Source organism: Pelecanus crispus, chromosome 4, assembly GCF_030463565.1.
Source record: "Pelecanus crispus isolate bPelCri1 chromosome 4, bPelCri1.pri, whole genome shotgun sequence".
In the NCBI taxonomy this organism is placed as follows: Eukaryota; Metazoa; Chordata; class Aves; order Pelecaniformes; family Pelecanidae; genus Pelecanus; species Pelecanus crispus.
The window spans coordinates 3,075,188-3,094,191 of record NC_134646.1 but is presented as its reverse complement, the minus strand read 5'-3'; the positions used below and the strand labels follow the sequence as shown (position 1 = coordinate 3,094,191).

The window sequence follows — 19,004 nt, the reverse complement described above, 5'->3', positions numbered from 1 at the left end:
TTTCCCCTTCATGATCTGTTTGACTTAGGTCTTTTAATTTCCTCCAGCCACCTCCTCCCCTTTTCTCAGCAAACCTTGCCAGCTCGCAAGTCTCATCTGTTGTGCAGGTATTAGTTGCTGTGATGCTGAATTATAATCAAATTTACAGAAACCTGCTGGCAAAGGCCATTTTTCTTTCCGCAGACAAATGGATTTGTCAAGCCCTCAGAAACAACTCAGTTAGGCTTTCAAGCTGTTCAGTGAGGGGAAAAACCTTAAACCTTTCAGCATCTGATTAGCTTAAATGAATTAACAATCTTACAAACAAACAGCAGCCTTCCTCATCCGATATGTATGCACAAGGTGCATCTGGCTTCTTAGACATGAATAAAACCACAGCTGTTGCTCGGCGAAATGAAATATTGATTCCTTTTTTGCAGAGCATTTCTCAGACTTCTTGCAACTGAAGGAAGAAAAAAGGTATTTACCACTGCAGACTCCATCCTTTGTATAAAATCCCTGTCCGCAGCTGGCCACGCAGAGCCCTGCTTTTAGCACGCGTGACGTGTCTTTGCAGGACAAACAGTTGTTCTCAGCAGCACCCCAGCATGCGGAACAGGACTCGTGACAAGCTGCAGGAAAGAAAGGTGCAGGATTAACAAACAATCAACTTCCAATCGCCTCTTTAAAATGAAGAGTTTGCAGTAATTCACTATTTTTGCTGGTTTGTTCCTTAAATTCACAGGCATTCACTGCTTCAGAAAAGGAGAAGAAAACAAAAAACCACTGCTCTTCCTACGTTAGTATCTGTCATCCAAGCCATGTCAGGGGTACAATTTACAGCTTCATTTTGTATGTGCAATGTGACACGCAGTACGCATCAGAGCAGCGTCTGTAGCTGTCAATCAGACTAGGAGGGGTCTTGGTAACACTGCGAAGTCCTCTTCATCCTGGTGCTAGGGGCTGTACAAGCACAAAGGGAAGCGGGAAGGGATCCCACACATGCTACTTCAAGACGGATCTGCAGTGAGATCCTTGCAGCGACTACTGACATTAACACAGCTCCGTGTACAAACACAGAACTAAGACTGCAGGGCTGCAATCAAGATCCTGCAAAATTAAAACCAAGACAGCCTACTTCTAGAAACAACTCCTTCCACCCTTCTAGGACTCTGCACCGGCGCAGAAGAAACTGACTTTTGGCTGTTGGCCGATCTAGCCGGGCAGGGCAGAAATCCTCACACGCTCAGATTGAGTAATTCCTGGGGAAAGGTGGGCAGCGGGTTCCAGGTCCAGTACAGCGGGCACGGCGTAGCTTTTCCTTGACTATTTTAAAGATTTCTTCCCCACCCACCAACGGCAGCAAACTCCTCCAGCCACCAGCAAGTGGCTGGAGATATACCTCCATCTCTGGAGGTATTTAAAAGATGTGTAGATGTGGTGCTTAGGGACATGGTTTAGTGGTGGACTTGGCAGTGTTCGGTCAACGGTTGGACTCGATGATCTTAAAGGTCTTTTCCAACCTAAACAATTCTGTGATTCTATGACATTGCCAGCAGAAGAGAAGGGGCATTCCCTCACTGAGTTGAGATGCCAGCTCCTTTTCTCTCTGGGTGAGCCACGTATCATGGTTGGGACACAGTAATGTTTCAGATATTCCTGAAGTACATCACATTCCTGCAATGCAGGCGGTATAAATGCCCTCTCTGTGGCAGCTGGGTAGAGGAACACACAGGCAGAACGGCGTGATCCTCGAGCGTGATGATGTCTTACAATTAAACTCGTAACTGTATGGAGATCAATTCTGCCTCACAAACCAGCTGTTGAACGAGCCGCCTTATTGGAAACTGTACAAGTTCAGCTGTGGGAGAAATTCAGCCCACTGTGGTTACTGTCTATGAAATCTGCGATGCAGACTCATGTTAAATCCTGTGCTACCAGCGCTTGCAGGAACTGTGCAAATTACCGTTCTTTTAGCTATTAGATTTTTTTTTTTTTCTCGATTACACCCAAATATGTTCCAAAGATGTTCTTAAATTTGCTCTTTCACAATAAGGCAGGTATACGCTTGTGCTCCCGGACCACGGCAGGTGGGAGAAACCAGAACTTTTTTGACATTTGCCCTGTATCCACGAACACGTCTCAAGTTGCAGCACCCAAGAAAAACTCATCTGCAAGCAGTCTCAGTGTAACGCAGGAACCAGCGGACACAGCAGCAGCTCAGCCGCCTAACTAAGAGCACATTTACATACAGACCAGCGACGAAGGCAAACACCTTCCTGCCAAAATAAACCCCCGAAGTGAGAGACAATTCATCCTCTTCCCAATAACAGGCAAGAGTGGAAGTGTTTGCAATGCAGGTAGCCGTAAGCAAGTTTACAGCAAACCAGTGATCACCACCACTCCCATCTCACTCCTGTTTTGCATGGTTTCTATGCTGCTTCTGTCTGCTTGAGGCCATAGTTGCTCTTGGGTTTGTTAATTAATGAGATGGAACACTTATGTTTGTGCTTATATATGAATCACGCTGCAGAGCATAAGATAAACACCCCATCTTAGTGGATCTCGCCGCTCCCCAAGGCAGGGAAGTCTTATCATCCCCATCTCACACGTAGGGAACTGAAACACAGAGATGTGACATGACATGCATGGGATTAGAGAAAGGAATTTTTAGGGGGCTAAGATGCAGGACATTTGAGTTCATGCGCAGCACATGGGCCTTTGACGTTCCAGATGTTCCTTTTCCACACTTCTACCTTTGCTTATTGTCCCTTTTCTCATCTTCTTCTATAGCTTTGTAACTAGCTGTTTGCTTTCCCCCTTCTCACCTTCCCGCATCTCCCCCCCCCCCCCACTTTATCCCTGATCCAGAATGCTGTGGCTCTTCTAGCTCCTGAACACTCCTATGTGAGGAGTGTTTCCTAAGGACGCTGGGCACCCTGCACCCAAAAGGATCTTCCCCCCGGCTCCTACGGCAAGTGCCACCACCGCTATCAAGTGCATCTAATTGTGGCTGGATCACAACACGATGAATACCAAACACCCCATCCCGAGGTAAAGATTGGGCACACTTTTCCGCTCCAGTCGATAATTTCCCTTGCTGATAAAAACCTGCATCTCATTCCAGCTTGGATGATTCTCACGGCACGTCTACACTCGAAAGGTAACTGAAGAGTATGAGTTCATGCTGTAAATTCCTAAGTACTGAAATGTCCTCACTTCACCTTCCAGCCGTGAGTGTTTTTCTCCTCTCTGAGCTCACTCTAACTTTCAACATCTTTTTGAAAGAGTGGGCACTGGGACTCCGATCCTCTAATTATAGGCTTCCTGCTGCACAGCTTGACCCCCTCGCTGTTAGCCTGCCTCAATATGTTGATACATCTGAACATACCCAGTTATTTGAAAAGTTCTCAAGTCATCTCCGGTGATGCTGCTCCTTTCTAAGAGACACTTTTCTCTCCTGGCAGCCTGGCCTCCAGACTCTGTTTTTAAGCAGGCAGCCCTGCATACAGCTGTGTTAAAAATGCACTTTTGATGAAAGCCAGCTCAGTTGGGCAAACGCGCTTTGGCTCCCACCGCGCACCATGTGCTTCCTGCACTAGTCCAAGCGCTCCCGAGCGCATCCTCGCCTCAGGCTCTTCTCTCAAGCAGCTGCCTCAAGCTGTCCCTCTGTGTAGGTCAAGATAATGTCTTCACCTCCCGCCAGCGCCACACATTTTGCTGGATGTAAGTCTACCATAAACAATACCCAGGCTGGAAAGGTCTTTGGCATGGCTGGACCCACATCCCAGGCTCTCCTCTGGAGATGGTGCCCAGTGGTATTGCCTCTCTGCCGCAGTCTGCGCAGCGCTGTTCTGCTGGGCTTTTGTCACCACCACCACTGTCCTTGCCCACAGCTAACTGCAGAGCAAACAACCCCCCTCCCAGCTCGCCTTCCCTTCTGGCTCTGGCTCTCTTAAGCCTTTCTACGGCACACAGCCATAGGGCTAACAGAGCAGCAAACAGACCAGGCCAGCCCAGCCCAGCCCACTCCCCCGTTCTCTGCTGCCAAAAGAAACTCGCCACAAAGGTTACTCTAAACACAGCCACCAAGAAAGGGAGTGAGACAGGAAGGAAGGGTGGGCTAAGAGCACTCCCAGTGTCACACTTCTAGTGGGGTAAGCTGTAATGTCTACACTCAAGCCAGGTAATGGTACAAACCAGCACAGTCTGCAGGCTGGAGGAGTTTAAGATCTTACTTCACTCCCTCTCTCCAGTTCCCAGTTGGCTCTCACTGGCCCTTGGCAAAGATCCTGCAAATCCACTCCTGGGTATCACAGCAGCTTTCGAGTCTTCTAGTGAGGCAGCTGTTGCGTTAAAATTGCATGTCTTCCCAGATGGGGGATGACCTCTGTGGTATCTCAGCCATGGAAAGGCTACAGCGAGAGAAGTAAAGATGGAGTACAACCTACCAGAGATCATCAGAGCTTCTGAGAAGGTGCCGTGAATTTGGCAAACTGACGTGAAACGGATCCTCTGGATGCCAAGCTATTAGACAGAGAGCAGGCCCAAATGGCTTCTCTGAGACAGAAAGGGACAGAAAGGGAGGGGATCTAAGCAGCAGAGTTTGGAAGAAAGGAAGGAGAAAGAATGCAACCTGATTTTTTAGCAAGACAGCCACATTTAGCATTTGGAAGCAGTGCAAATGACTCCCAAGTACAGGACTGGTAACAATTTCCTCAGGTGGGCCAACAACAACAACAAAAAAACGCTTGCAGCAAGAGGCTCAGCTCCGATGCACTGCTCCAGTCACCGGCTCTGCTGTGCAAGCCCTCCCCGGGAACAGGCTCTACAGACTCCTCGGATGCAGCCGTTTCTGTATGCGAGGTGGCAAAAGCCTCCAGGAGTTATCAGCTGCCAGTCTCCAGATGACAAACACACAGAGCCTGATTCATGCTCCTACAGATACAACCCTTCACTTCTCCTGCTTGCAGCGACAGGCACCAGGCAATTTATTTTCACATGTCTTGAGGCCTTTTTTGTCACAAGTCCAGCAGCTACTAAATCCCAGCCAATATCTCCACTCTGTTTGCCATCAGACGGTACAACTGCAGCTGGAGTTGGAAGCCATGGACAGCCAACATGTAGGACTTGGGTTCATGCAGATGGGACAGCAGCCCCAACCCATTCCTGTCCTGTGTTTATACCCATTCACGCACACCCTGCCTGCTTTGGCTCTTTCAGCGCGGGATCCCTGCCAGATTCAACAGCTGCTTCTCGCCCAAACAGCCAGCCACCAACTCCACTGAAAAAGCAGGGTAAAAAATGGAAGCATTCAATGAGCCACTGTCAGCAAAAACATCTTTGCCTACAGCAACTAAGTGGCTGCGTGAAAATAAATCAACAGAAGCGACTGCATAGGCAGGAAACTCTTTTCACCCTTCCTGGCTATGTTCAGTTCAGATCTGTAGGGGCTGTTTTGCATTGCTTCCTCCCTTCAGTCTGGATACTGGACTTATACGCAAGACCCCACAGCTTAACCAGACAGTGCTGCTGAAGGGAAGATGTTCAAAAGAATACAGTTGACCTTCCAGTTGCAACAGGGTGCGCAATTACTCAGCCACAGCTGACGTGACGGTATTCGTTAAGCTGCAGTAACATGTCTTTCCAGAAAATCCGTGTTAAAACAGACAAAACTTCCAGGGTCTGTCGTCTTGGTTAAAGCAAGAGCATTCCAGTGGCTCCTGAGCGAACGGGTCTTTTTCTCTGCTCTGTTACTCAGGAGTTGCAGGGGTGTAATGTAGGAGTCACACAGAAGTGACACGAGACCAGGCTTTTAGAAGATGAGAGGTCCTGCAAAGTGATGTTTCTGTTCTGTCATGATTGACCAGAAGTCAGGGAATCAATTAAAGATCCACTCACCAAACCACCTCTTACCTGCATCAGCGCAGGTATAACATTCCCAGGTTTGATGACAGCAGGAGGGCTAACGCAAATGGCATCCCAGCAAGAACACAGTAAGAAGTCACTGCTTGGCTTTGGGAAAGCACAGAGAGGTTCAACCGCTCCGTGCCGCGTGGCACCATTAACCACCTCCAACCTGCCCTCCTCACCGGGAGCTGGGCAAGCCCAGCTTACTCACGTTCAGTCATTTATTCTCAAGGTATCCTCCGCAGCCGGGATACGGCGCAGAAAAACAACAGGCTGTGAATAAAAATCCAAGTGCTTTGCTACAGGGTGAGCTGGGTCTGTTAGTGTCAAGTTACACATTTCAGCGCTCACATTTTGGGAGATCAAAGCAGAAACGCTTGAGTTCTGCCGAGGCTTTTGAATAATCTTGAAAACATAAATAATTAAGTTAGAAAAATGCAGTGAGAGCACTGAACACTGCAAGTCCTTCGAGCCCTTCTGTTCTACCAGGCTGACATCTTTTATTTTTGCTTCTCTCTGCTTTGCCTTTGATGGGGGTGTTTCTTAACTGTTTCCGCAGCCTATTTCTGACAAGGAAGACTTCATCTACCACTCTGCTCTAAGCCTGATACAAACTGACCGATGATCTTTAATTACACTGCTACATAACTGAACCTATCGCCTTTTAGTCTCAACTGTACTTTCTCCTGATGGTTTTAATACTTTACAGAAGCAGGCGGAAGGACGGGGGCAGGAAACAACCCTGGTGTAAGATTAAAATAGGGCAGAGATCGAACAACTGTATTCCAAAATTCAAAATAGATTCAATTAGACCAGATGTTATAAAACATGAACAAAAGGAAAGATGGTGGTTTGTTACAATGCAGACAAGAGTGTTTCAACAATAGGATGGACTAAGAAACCTGGTCTTATAGGTCTTTTTAATGTCTGGAGTGAATTCCACAAGAGGGAATTTACTGGAACTATAGCAATTAACACAGTCTAGTTCATCCTTTTTGTGATTTTGGAACATCTGCTTATTGCAGATGTTAAAACCATTATGAGAAAAGTATTTCTGAACCGTCTAAGGCTCATCTGGACAATCAGATTAGAGATTTGTAAAATAAAGAGGATAGAAAAAAAGAGTGAAAGACAATGAATTATGGACTGTATCTGAAATTTAAGACTTTCTCCACTGGCTTGACTTTATGCAGAAAATGCAGCCAGGCAGAACTAAAGCAAATTGGTTTAATTCCCTTGAGGAAACAGGAACAATTTTTCCCAGCAACTTTCAGCTACAAGCATGCGTGACTGCAAATTTGGATGGACTATACAATCAGTAATCTACAAACCAGTAATAAAATGAAACATTAGCCTTTCCCTACCGCTTCGGCAGTACATGGGCACTGCCAATTAAAACACTAGCAGCAGCTGGAAAGGAAATCGCAAAATAAAACCAAATGAAGAAGAAGATTATTTCACACTTAAGTCTACAAATTCTTTTGGGCTGGGTCTCTCTTTTCTATTTATACATGCTCAATGGGGCCCTAGTCTATGGTTGCTGCTGGAGGACAGAGGTTTTTCAGACTTTCAAAACTTGAAACAAATGGTCAGCTCTTCAAGACAAACCACTTCAGAACAGCAAGCTGGACTTAGAATCTAAAGTGCTTTCCCCCTGAAATCTGCCAAAAGCCCTAAGCCTGTATGTAAGCAGGAGGGCTAGTTCCAAAGAAATGAAAGCGATGGTTCAAGAAGTTAAGCATGTGCTCCACCCCTTTGCCGAATGAGAGCCGCAGAAATAATTAGAAGCCTTCTAAAAAGGCCAACATCAAGAGGAGAAAAGTGTTAACTTTAGAGAAAACAATTAAACTGTCATGTTGAAAAAGCAGATGCCTTACAGTTTGGGAAAAGTACAAATATTTCAAAGGAGCAGGGGAAGCTCATAAAAGCACTGTATTTCCATCAGAGAAAACTACTGTAACTTCACAACCTTATTCTCAGTCTTTCCAATCCCTACCATATAGGTTTTAGACACATCTCAGTGTTTTATAGAATTACTAATTCACTTTGTAAATACGCTTCCTGAGAACAGTTAGTCCAACCAACTTTCAGGAAGAGTGCACCATATGAAACGAACGAATGGCAAAACAAAGGAAAAAAAAATTCCAAAAAGTATTTTCTGTGCGCTTTACTCAGTTCTATCAATCCCCCATCCCTCCAAGCAGTTTTCTACGCTCCTCAAAGTAACGTCTCCTGAAAGGCCTGGCATTAACAGCCGCAGTTAGTCCGCACTGAACTCAAAGAAAACCCCCACGGATCAGACTGCCAGGCACAGCCCAAGGTGTTATATCCTTAGCAAAATTAGCGCGTACATCCTGCTCTGTACCCTTAACACCGCAAAAACCACAGTCACATTTCCAAAAGAAAATTCTGAATCGAAAGAGGACAGTGGTGAAAAAACGCAGCCTTCAAAAGCAGAGAGTTTTAGACCAACAGAACTGATCCACTGAGGAATTTTAATGGCTATTTCCCCAACCAGCAATCAATTTTACACTGTATGACTTAGTTCCTCTGTTCACTCCTTCCTTTACTCTAGGGTGAACATTAACACCTATGTCAACAGCGGATCCCTCAACAGAGGGTATATCTAGTAGCTTTTGTCTCCTGTTTTGCTATCACAAAGTATTGCAGCCTTTTTTTGCTTTGAGTTACCTGTGCAGAGGAGCTGATCCTGAAAGTATCCCTTCCCACACGAAGTCACGCACTGCCCGTTCTTCATTAGCAGGGATGGCTGGCACGAGGAGCACTCAAACCCATTGGTACAGGCTGAGCATGTTTCATTGCAGGCTTCCAAGAGAAAGAATAGGGAAGAAAAATATATTAATCCCAAATGTCTTGATGCAGCAAGACTCCCCTGCTCTGATAAAAGGAGGCAATTTTGCCTCATTTTGGCAAAAGAGTTTGAGAATTTGCATTTTTCAGGGGCTTGCACCTGAAACCTCCTGAAGTCTTAAGCCTGTGGTTACTACTCAGTATGTGCCCGACTGCTTTTCCAAACAAAGCCTGGCAATCTCTTTACAATAAGCCTGTGGGATCCTACAAAAGCACAGCAAGCCCCAGAGAAGACAGTCACCTGACGGGGTATAACCCCTTGCAGAAATTACCTAAGCAAGTCCCCCCATCCTGGTAGAAGCCCGATTCGCACGTCTCCACACAGCGCCCATTCTGCAGCTGCCTCCTTGCGTCTCGGCAGGCGTTACAGCGATCAAAGGACTGAGAGCAGGTCAAACAGTCTGGGTGGCATTCAACTGGCACGAAGAAAAGACATAAAGTAAAAACCATCGGCAGTGTTTCCAATCAGGAAGGCGCAAAACAATGCGCACTCCAAAATCAAAGTGAAATTTATTACTTATTTCTGTTGGTGGTTCAAGGCGTGTTAAGTTTTGGAGCGGGTTTTTCCAAGAATGCATGAAAGGGGCTAAATATTATACTGCTGTATTCTAGTACGTGAGAAGTTATTGCACAGACTCAGATTTTCTAGACTCTTGATAAAAAGGGTATTCATTGTCCACATGGTTTCTCAGCAGTAAAAACTGTAAGTCATCAGGAATTAATAGTCCAAAACAACCTGAATTTGAGTTTCCTTCAGTCAAACCCTGCAATTAAATCAAGGCTGTGTCTATGCCAGGTCAGAGTACAGGTGGCAGACCACATCCCCTCCGGTCAAAAGCTTTATGTCACAGCACGGCAGCAATCCTTCCCTGACCACAGGTATTTTCGCAAATGGCACGGCTGCTCTCCCTGCAGAGGCCAAGAGAAGGACCTCTTCCACCTTACTACTGAGCTACTTTTGCTTGCTGGAAGAAAAGCTGTCTGCTCCGTCCTGACAAGTTCGCAAAAAGGATCCCAGTGCTGAAAAATCTCCTTCATTTACACTAAATAACATTAGGGAAATGTACCTAAGGAAAGAATCAGGAATCAAGAGCTACAGAAGACATAGAGTTGAAGATAACAATGAATCCGCAGTGATAAACAGGAGGAATGAACAGGAGGCTCTGTCTCTATCCGTTTCTTTCCAATAACTTTCCAAAGGTATATGCAGCCCCATGCTTCCAGTCTGACAATGAAGTGACTATGTGGAGAGGTACAGAACGGCCAATTTTTCGCTAGGTACAAAAGAATCCCCCCTGCTCCAACCCAAATGTTCTCAGCGGGAGGGAGTGCTTGCTCGTTTTCATAGAAATACAGCTATGCTTAGGGCTGGATGCTTTACACTGGCTGAGAATGAACGGTCCTCTCTGCCTGCTTCCCCCAGCACATCTGTGAGAAGCAGCAATAAATTTTTACTGGCTTTAACGAAGCAGATGCGTTAGGGACCGATGCTCTGGGCTCGCAGATTGAACTGCCGCGGGCTGGATTTTGCATTTGTTTCTCATTCCGTCCGATGCAACACAGAAAAAGACAGAGGGAAAACAGCAGGCTTCAGTAAATGAAATTTCCATTCACCTTTCAGGACACAAAAATGCAAGTTTGGCTCTGTATGTCCAACACCGTGACTTCAAAGCCTGTATTTTCCAAAATGCTACCGTTACAGAAGCTAAACGAAGAGGCCAGATTTTCAAGGGTAACCAGTACACAGTGGCACTTGTTGATAAGAAGGAGAACAGATGGGTGCTGAGAGCACTTTATAATCTGTCCCCTGCTTAGGAGCCTGTGCAGATGCTGTTCTCTATCGAAAATCCAGGACAATTTTATCTGAACTGTCCAAAACCCATTTTCCTCCCTTTTCAACTTGTAGCGCTTTGCATTTTCATTAGCATGCAGTAAATAACAAGCTTTAAAACATTAATATGGCAAATGTGCCAAGGCACTCCTGCAAATGACAGCATAATTAAACTGTGAAGCTATTTTCTTTTTACCGAGATAAAACATTAACTGGAGCACTCTGATAAAACCAAAGTTATACAAATGTAACAAGAAGAGCTACCAACATGAAAAATTAGCAAACCACAGCTGAGGCCTACCAACTGTGAAACGTAAATCAAGAAGAATGACAATATCCTGGAGAAAAATGAATTTATATGGAAAATTAACATATAAGCTAAGGCTATCCTAACCTTTCCAAACAATTATTAACTGGCAGCCATTCGGCCCCAGGTGAGCTTGTGGCACACCAGTGTAAGCAGGTTCTTTCTTCTTTCCACATCCAAGAAATAATCAGGAGCTCGTAAACTCCAAAACCCATGTTAGGATTCAGAAAGGAGCAGTCCCCTGCCTTATGAAACTCATGCTGAAGAAAAAGAAAAAAGACAAAATATTTCCAAAACACCAGCCCCAAGAGAAACTCTTTTGCCAAAAGAAAGCTATCATTTAAACCAGGGGAAGTGAGTGGGAGCCTTTGGTTGAAGCCCTAAACCTAAGAACCCGAATTAAATTTATGGAAGCCAGTTAATTAGCAACTGCAAACCGAAGACAAGTTAAAATTCAACACAGGTATCAGACCGGTACTGGGGAAGCGAGGGCCGCAGGGATGCCACAACCACCCCCGTGCCGAGGCGTACGCGACGCACGCGCTCCCACCCGACATGAGCGGCGGTACGAACACGACGGACCCTGGGTCTGTACCTGGCTCGCAGCGCGGGCAGCAGTCCCCCGTCGCCTCAACAGCCAGGCTGCCCGGCGGGCAGGGCGGGCAGGAGCGCCGGAAGCAGGTCACCTCCGCGTCCCGGCATTCGCATTCTCCGCACGGCCCTTCTTCCCATTTCTCTCCGCTCTGCACAAGAAACGCCGAACGGCCGGCATCAGTAGCGAAGGAGAGCCTTTGCGCCAAGAGGTTTTGCCGTGCACGGAAATCTTTGGGTAAATTGCAAGGCTCCATCAGCGCTAGTAGTGAATTAAACATTTCTGGGACCGTTTCAGCACCGAGGCCTGCCGACGCGGACTGCGTGCCTCTGCACCATTAACCCCCCTGCCCTCTTTGCCTTGCCAGAGTAAGGCAGCCTGCAAAGCGCCTGCTGAGAAGAGTCCTTGGCCCGTGAAGGCCTGGACACATTCCCTCTCAGCATTCCCTCCAAAAGAGGGAGTTTTTCAGTTAGCAGTAAGTCCTTTCTACTTCGTCACCTCCCTTCATTTTCTCCGACTCAAAGCGTTTTCTCCTGTCTCCAAATCTTTGCTGCCTCACTTGTGCACTTCTTTTTCACAGCCCGGTAACGAGCGCTTGAATCTGCTCTGTATCTGAACAGTTACGATGCCCGTAATCTGTCATAGAATCATAGAATGCTTTGGGTTGGAAGGGACCTTGAGAGATCATCGAGCCCAACCCCCTGCAGTGAGCAGGGATTGAACCTGTGAACTTGGCGTTATTAGCACTGTGTTCTAACCAACTGAGCTAACTCGGCTGGTCCTCTCTCCGAATCTCTGTCTTTGCATAATGACCTTTTTAGCACACTTTAAATCTCTTTCTAACCTTGACGGTATTTTACTTCCACTCCTCCTCTCTTCTATTACCTTGTTTTCCATCACCAAGGACTGGCTGAGACACCACAGAGATGAAGAGGGATCACCGGCTTTCTTCAAAACTGCCCATCGCACCTGACACCCGTCTACTTTTACCAGTCGATAGAGGGGCGAGACCTTGCACCCACTGCTCCCCTCCTGCGATCTGCACCCCCGGGTCTGCTCAAAAGGCCACCGAAGCTGCCTTCGGGGGCTGAGTGAGGCTCTGCTGGCACCACGTCAGGAAGTCGAAAGGCAGAACAGAGAGCGCAAGCATTTTAAATGCCGGTGAAGCTTTTGCGCCAGCTCGCTTCTTAAAAGAGATACAGCACAAACTGGAATAAACCTGACACCTTAATATGTTTTACCTCACTTGGGTCAGAGAGAGATCTGAGGAAGGAAAGGGTTTTTTAAACTAGCGTTAAAAAAACCCCAAACAGTATTAAACTTCCCATTTCTCACATCTGTTGGCAAATAGCAGCGATTAGCTCCACTCCTCATCTGTCAGAGCAATGAAAAGTCCATTACTGGCACATTTAAACCCAGGTACTTAACGTTTCCTTTCTATTTAACTTCAGAAGGAAAGTTCCTTGAAAATATTCGTAGAATAACGGACTCCTGTTGCAGTAAAGATTATAATCAGTGGGAAACATATGCAGAAAGCCATACATTGCCCCAGCCATGTAGCCTCTACTTCGCAGGATTAAAGTCAGGCATCTTTAATTCCATGAGATGTGCAGGAAACCTATGAGTATGTATATTAAATATTAAAAGGAAATGATTGATTATACCGCACAAAGGAAAGCAAGGCAAGCTTAAACTCTGCAGCAGATGCACACATTATAAACAAGTGCGTTCTGTAAATTGTAAAAGCAATCTGCAGAAAATATTAATGGATTATTTTTCTGCTACACTTGAAAATCATACCCTTCTCAGAACTGGAGAGGGAAAGCCAATTACTCCAAACCTACTCACTACTACGTGCTCCAAAGTACCAGGATACTCACAGCTTTGGTATGTTCTTTGTAAACACAGTAACTATTACTTGAAATACATTCAGGACAGCACTTCCCATCTAAGTGAATTAATTCTTCACCCTGTGAAGAGAAAGGTTGCAGCAATTCAAACAGAATCAACACCACCAAAAATACTGTGGAATGCAGAGGCAGAACAGCTCTTGCCCTGGAATGCAATCTTCAATATCTAATTTCACCTTATCTTCTCTCTATCCTTCTTCATCTCTGTAGGTACAGTTTGAAAAATGTGCTTACTGAATACTGCAGTTGCAGAACAAACCTCAGAAAAGGCCCGGGAATTCAGCGATAAGGCCATGACTTCATCCCTAAATCCCGCAGAGAAAGAACCCCCCAATATAATCCACTGCAACTACAGACAATAGGAAAGCCATATTTTTATTATTAATCACTAGGGTTTTACTTGACCACCGTCAAGATTTCAATGCAATAGAAGCTTACCTTCATTTTGAATGTTTGCCTTTTTTTCCCCAAGGGAATTTCAAAGCACATGCTCCATCTATCCCAGAAGGAAAAAACCTGTTCTTTGTTACAACTCCACAGAATCCACTTAGATAACTTCCGTTTGAAGAGAAGAATTTTACAGCAGGAGAAGGGAATAAAGTGCCCTAATTCATCACAACTTTTCGTGCCCAAATAGAAGCTGAATATTTAGAAAAGAGGGAGACTCTGTCCTAGGGAACCAGGACACAGCTCAAAAGAAACAGCTTCAGTTTCCTGACCCGAGTAGCTTTTCTGGACCAGATCCTCACACACTGTAACACAGGCAAGGTAACGCATACTAGTCAGAAAACAGACATATGTATACGAACCCACTACAATTAAGAAGTTACAAATGAATGACTAAATCAGAATTGGTGCCGATCTGCACTGAGCACTCGTTTAATCTATGCCCATTAAATGTCAGTGTTAACACCCATCCCAAATCTCATGGGCATAATTCCTGACTTGGCAATCAGGCTGATCTGCGACAAACAGCGAAGTTATGACTGTTTGTTAAATGTTTGCGGGGGGCTCACATACCCAACGGAATCACACAGCTCGCGCTGGTTTCCATTTCAGCACGTTGCTGCTTTCTTCTGACGGCTCACAAAATTCACTTTACCAAATCGCTTTGCTGATTTACACCAACCGGGCATCCGTTCCAGCAGTCACTCCAAGATATTTTTCACCGTGCCACACTGGCACGCTCACCAATTTGCGTACGTGAAATATTTTAGACATAGATAGGGCAATAACAGCACCGGTCACCGCTAGTTTCACCAAGGTAGAACAACTAAGCCAGGCCACATGCCGGCAACCCTTAGGTGTTTCTGAGAAAGGGTAGGAGAGGAGAAACCGTACGGTTCTTAGTCATCGAGGACCACACACAGGCTAAATCTCTCTCTGCTGGTTCTATACATTTTTGCTCTTAAATCAGAACTTCAAAATGCCATTGGCAGGGGTTGGATCTCATGTCACTACTATGTACTGTAAACTCTCCCACCCCCGTCCCTGCCCACATCCCCACCCGCATACATAAACACTACAGGAAAACTGAGAACACGGAACACGGCTCGCCCAGCCGAAAAAAAAAAGCTACCATGCTGCTCTGCCAAGACTCAGAAAAGGGAGAGGCTATGTGAGATAACGTGTGGCTTTGCTGAAGAGAGATTCATCATATTCCTGGTTGAGAACACTGAAAGGCAGTGATGGGCTGGGAGGTAGAAAAGAGAAAAAATGTTTTATGCAATCTCTCTCAAGCACGTACACACCTACATCCACATGCACCATCCGTAACTCTCAACCCCCTAGCTCCATTTCTTCTAAATATCAGAAAGACTTCTGCGGCTTGCTGGTAGTCACCCAGCACCCTGCAAGCCCTGCCTTACTGATCCCGTAGTTTCTAGGGCTGGCAGGGCTGCTAGCAGAAACATTTCATCACCAGCCTACTCAGGTAGGCTGCAGCATCCCCTGCTAGCACCCGTGACCCACCCTCCTCTGATCACCATCACAAGTGGGCTTACTTAGCTGGGGTGCTGGCAAGTGCTCCAGCAGGATTATTTGATGCTTTTCACAGTTTGAGTGGTTTTGGTTGAGCGCATCCACTTCGACATCCACAGGTAACCCAGCGTGCCGCATCACTTGTATTCCTAGCTCATCAGTAACCTGCTGAAAATGGCTTTTTGAAGATTAGGTCAGAATCACCACAAGCACTTTAATTTGGCAGTTGCTGGACAGGTTTGTTTGAAAGGGTTTATAAGCTAAACCTCTACCCTACCCTCACGTAATGCTGCTATCCTATGTTGAGCTATCTAGGATTTGCAGCTCATATCTGTGGCCTCATTACACTTTAAATAGGACGATGTGACCAGAAAATTAATAGTGCCTTAATGAAGAGACGAATCCAAATGCTCCTAGCTTCACATCAGCTCTGATTTATTCATGCAGGTGTCTCAAAAACAGACCTGCATCTCAGAAAGGAAAAAGCAAAGGGAATATTATATTTGCTTTGTGAGTAAATATTTTCTTGTAATTAACTAACGCGCACCTTGTACTACGGAGATGAACTATGACTGAACATGACTTGAGGAAACTAGTTTATCTTAAGGGAAGCCATGCAGAATAATAAATCCTTGGGCAAATATCTTCTATCAAGTGGGACCACAGCTCTTGTCTACAACAAAGGACACTGTCTTCCTCCTTCTGTCCTCCTAGCAACCACGTTTCATTTGATTCAAAATTGCAGCGGTTCATGCTCTGACAAATAATATCACTTTTTTAGATGCTCGGGCTTTTAGATGGGTGGTTACCTTTGAGACCCTGAGTTTGAAAAATTGCTGTGTGAGTGATAATGCTGCATGCTTTTGAACCCCCCGCCAGTTTTGAACCCTACGTGTTAATATCTTCAGCTATTTTTCTGTAAAATATCCCTGGCTTTTCTGAATAATGGATTCTTTGTCAGTACCCAAGATATGAGCATGAATATTAAATAATTCTTCCTACTGAGCCATGACAGCATGCCATCATCATTAGTGTAAATGATCCGATTTACAGCCATAAGCATGCAGGAAGCTGACTGAAACAGATGCAAGTGCACAAGATTTTATAACAACCACGACTTTGCACCCAGCAAAATCTCTCCACGCAATTTAAGGTCAGATGATCATCAGCAGTACTACACCAGCGACAAGAGTTTGGGTCCCACACTGAGTGCATTTTTGCTCTTTAATGGGCACAATCTTAGATGAACAAGCATACACTTTTATTCCTAGATACATCCACTCTGCATGATCACCATTTGGGACCCCATGGATGGATTCTCACTTTTTGGAATGCTCCTTAAAACAATCTAATCCAGTGAATCCATTATGTCCAGATTTTGGCTGGACTTCAGACACAACACAAGGGTGCCGCCACTCAAGATTTAGCACGCAGGCAGTCACCAGAAAAGCATTGCCACTGTGAGAGAGAACTCAAACCACTACAATTCCTTCCCTTCTCTTCACTGACGCTGTGGAGTAGTAGGTATAAAGCAGGTATTAGCCCCCAATTAAAACAGATGCAGCGAGAAACAACACAGAAGTCTTATCCCACTGCAAAAAGGCAATTCGAAACATATTTTTGTGTGTGTGTGCATGTCTGCGTGAGGCATTCAACCCTATCTAATGAATTTTGCACATCCACTATAGAGCAAATATAACATAACCTGGGGCGGGATTTAGTTTTGGAGTAAACAGCTCTGGGAATAAAATACCTTACCAGCTTCACTTCTGTGCCAAGAACGGCATGGAAAAAATGGAGAAAAGTGGAACACCGACTTCCATCTCCAACTACCTTACTGAAGCCCCCTGTAGCATACAGAGTGAAGATAAAAAAACCCATTTCTTAAGCTTTTAACTATCTCTGACCTTACGTCTCTCCTTGCTTTCAGCTCCTGGTAAAGCCGGTGGTCACCAAAACCTCTGGGTGTCTGACCCTCCATTACAGCAGGCAGACAACAACGTGGGAGGGAATCCAAGTTAAATTAGTCACTGATTCACACTGGCTTGCTTCACAATGCAAGCCCACTGAGCAGTCAACCTTGCACAGAAAATCCAAAGCTTACTCTCTTTTCCTGTGAAGTGTTTTCAAGGTAATTGCACAAAACAAGCCCCGAGAGAAGGGCAGGTTCTCCGAGTGTCTCAAGAGGTCAGTTGAGACAAAAGAAAAAGGGAGGGGGGGAAAAAAAAAAAAAAAACCACAAGACTTGACAGATACATTTTGAAAGAAGAAAACCTTTCTTACCTTGGCACACTCCACTCTAGCACACTCTGCTTCCTGGCAAGTGACTTGCCCTTCATCACACACGCAGAAGTCGCAGCGAGTACTATTCCACATCTCACTGTGGTACCTGACAGTGCCATCGTACAAGCAGTTTCCCTTGGAAGACACGCACTCCTCACAGCACTTCCCAGGACGCTGCACTTTGTTCTCCCCCTACAAAACATCAGCAACCATTGAGCAGGACTGTCTGAACCCGTTGGCACGGCCACAATGATACGTGCAGCCAGGGTATCGGAGGTGAACGATTTTTAACTACCTTCTCACAGGTAATAGAGTCACAGGTCTCTCTCAGACATCTGACTTCTCCTCTGTGACATGCACACGCAGTGCAGGTATTTTTTTTCCACTGTTCGCCATGCTGTTCAAAAAGAATGTGTATACAACTGTTACTCTTCGTAAATAACCAAATTCTTTCCAGATATCTGTGCTGCTTGTAGAATACGATGGCCCCTTCTGCATAATAATAATTATAAACTTTTCTTAAAAAATGCTTATCTCTACATGAGCAGCAAACGGGAAGAAGAGGTATGAGGTCTAGATGATACTGTGGTGTGTATTTCTCATTATTTGCAAGCCAGTGACATCGGTGAGGCCTTAACTGCTATTATTAGCAAAACATAACCATTAACAGAAATTCCCACATTCTCACATTCATTAAAAAAATGCATCAAATTAATTCCGATGATACAATGAAAGCTATAAATACTTTGACCTTCACCAGTGCTTTCTGCTTTCCTCCTTCAAAAAAGTGTGAAAAGAAAGTGCCTAATCTGCTTCGCCCTGCAAACTTCCTTTCTGCTTGCCAGCAAATTCTTATCTAACTTCTTTCAACTCTTTTGGCTTTCCAGGAAGAAAAAAAGCAACGGTTGTACTAAGCTATCAGTGCTGGCAGAAATTCAGATGTCACGGAGAAGGGAGAGATGTGCCAGAACTTGTGAACAAGTGCCTTTTGGTGTGGCTCATCGTAGGTTACCTGGTATACTCTTCCTGACACTGAGCAAGGCTTTGGAACACATTCTGGGCAGCATTTTCCAGGAGACATAACCATAACTTCATCCTAAACAGAAAGCAGGAGAGACAAGTAAAATAAGAGCATGAACAGTTAACATGGGGCTCAGCATCATCACCTGGAATTCCAGGCATTTAGTATTGGTGTGATAACCCACAGTCACTCCAGGCTTCATTTTGGCTCCAGTATCTGGGGGCAGTCTTCACAGCATGAGATCAGTGTAGAAAGCTAGAAAGATATTTCCTTCATCACATTTTCTGGGCTTCTTTGGATGGCAATTGAGGTCCAAATAC

General features: G+C 45.3%; 1 protein-coding gene across 1 annotated transcript in view; it reads right to left on the bottom strand.

The window, feature by feature from the left end:
• FRAS1 (Fraser extracellular matrix complex subunit 1) overlaps positions 1–19,004 on the bottom strand; it is a 122,859-nt gene that overhangs the window by 86,376 nt on the left and 17,479 nt on the right. The window contains exons 6-13 of the mRNA XM_075709391.1: positions 18,676–18,759; positions 17,959–18,060; positions 17,664–17,855; positions 13,371–13,460; positions 11,494–11,641; positions 9,033–9,176; positions 8,581–8,715; positions 468–611 (exon numbers count right to left, since the gene is read on the bottom strand). Coding sequence (XP_075565506.1) covers positions 468–611; positions 8,581–8,715; positions 9,033–9,176; positions 11,494–11,641; positions 13,371–13,460; positions 17,664–17,855; positions 17,959–18,060; positions 18,676–18,759 — 1,039 coding nt within the window. The remainder of the gene's footprint in view (positions 1–467; positions 612–8,580; positions 8,716–9,032; positions 9,177–11,493; positions 11,642–13,370; positions 13,461–17,663; positions 17,856–17,958; positions 18,061–18,675; positions 18,760–19,004) is intronic.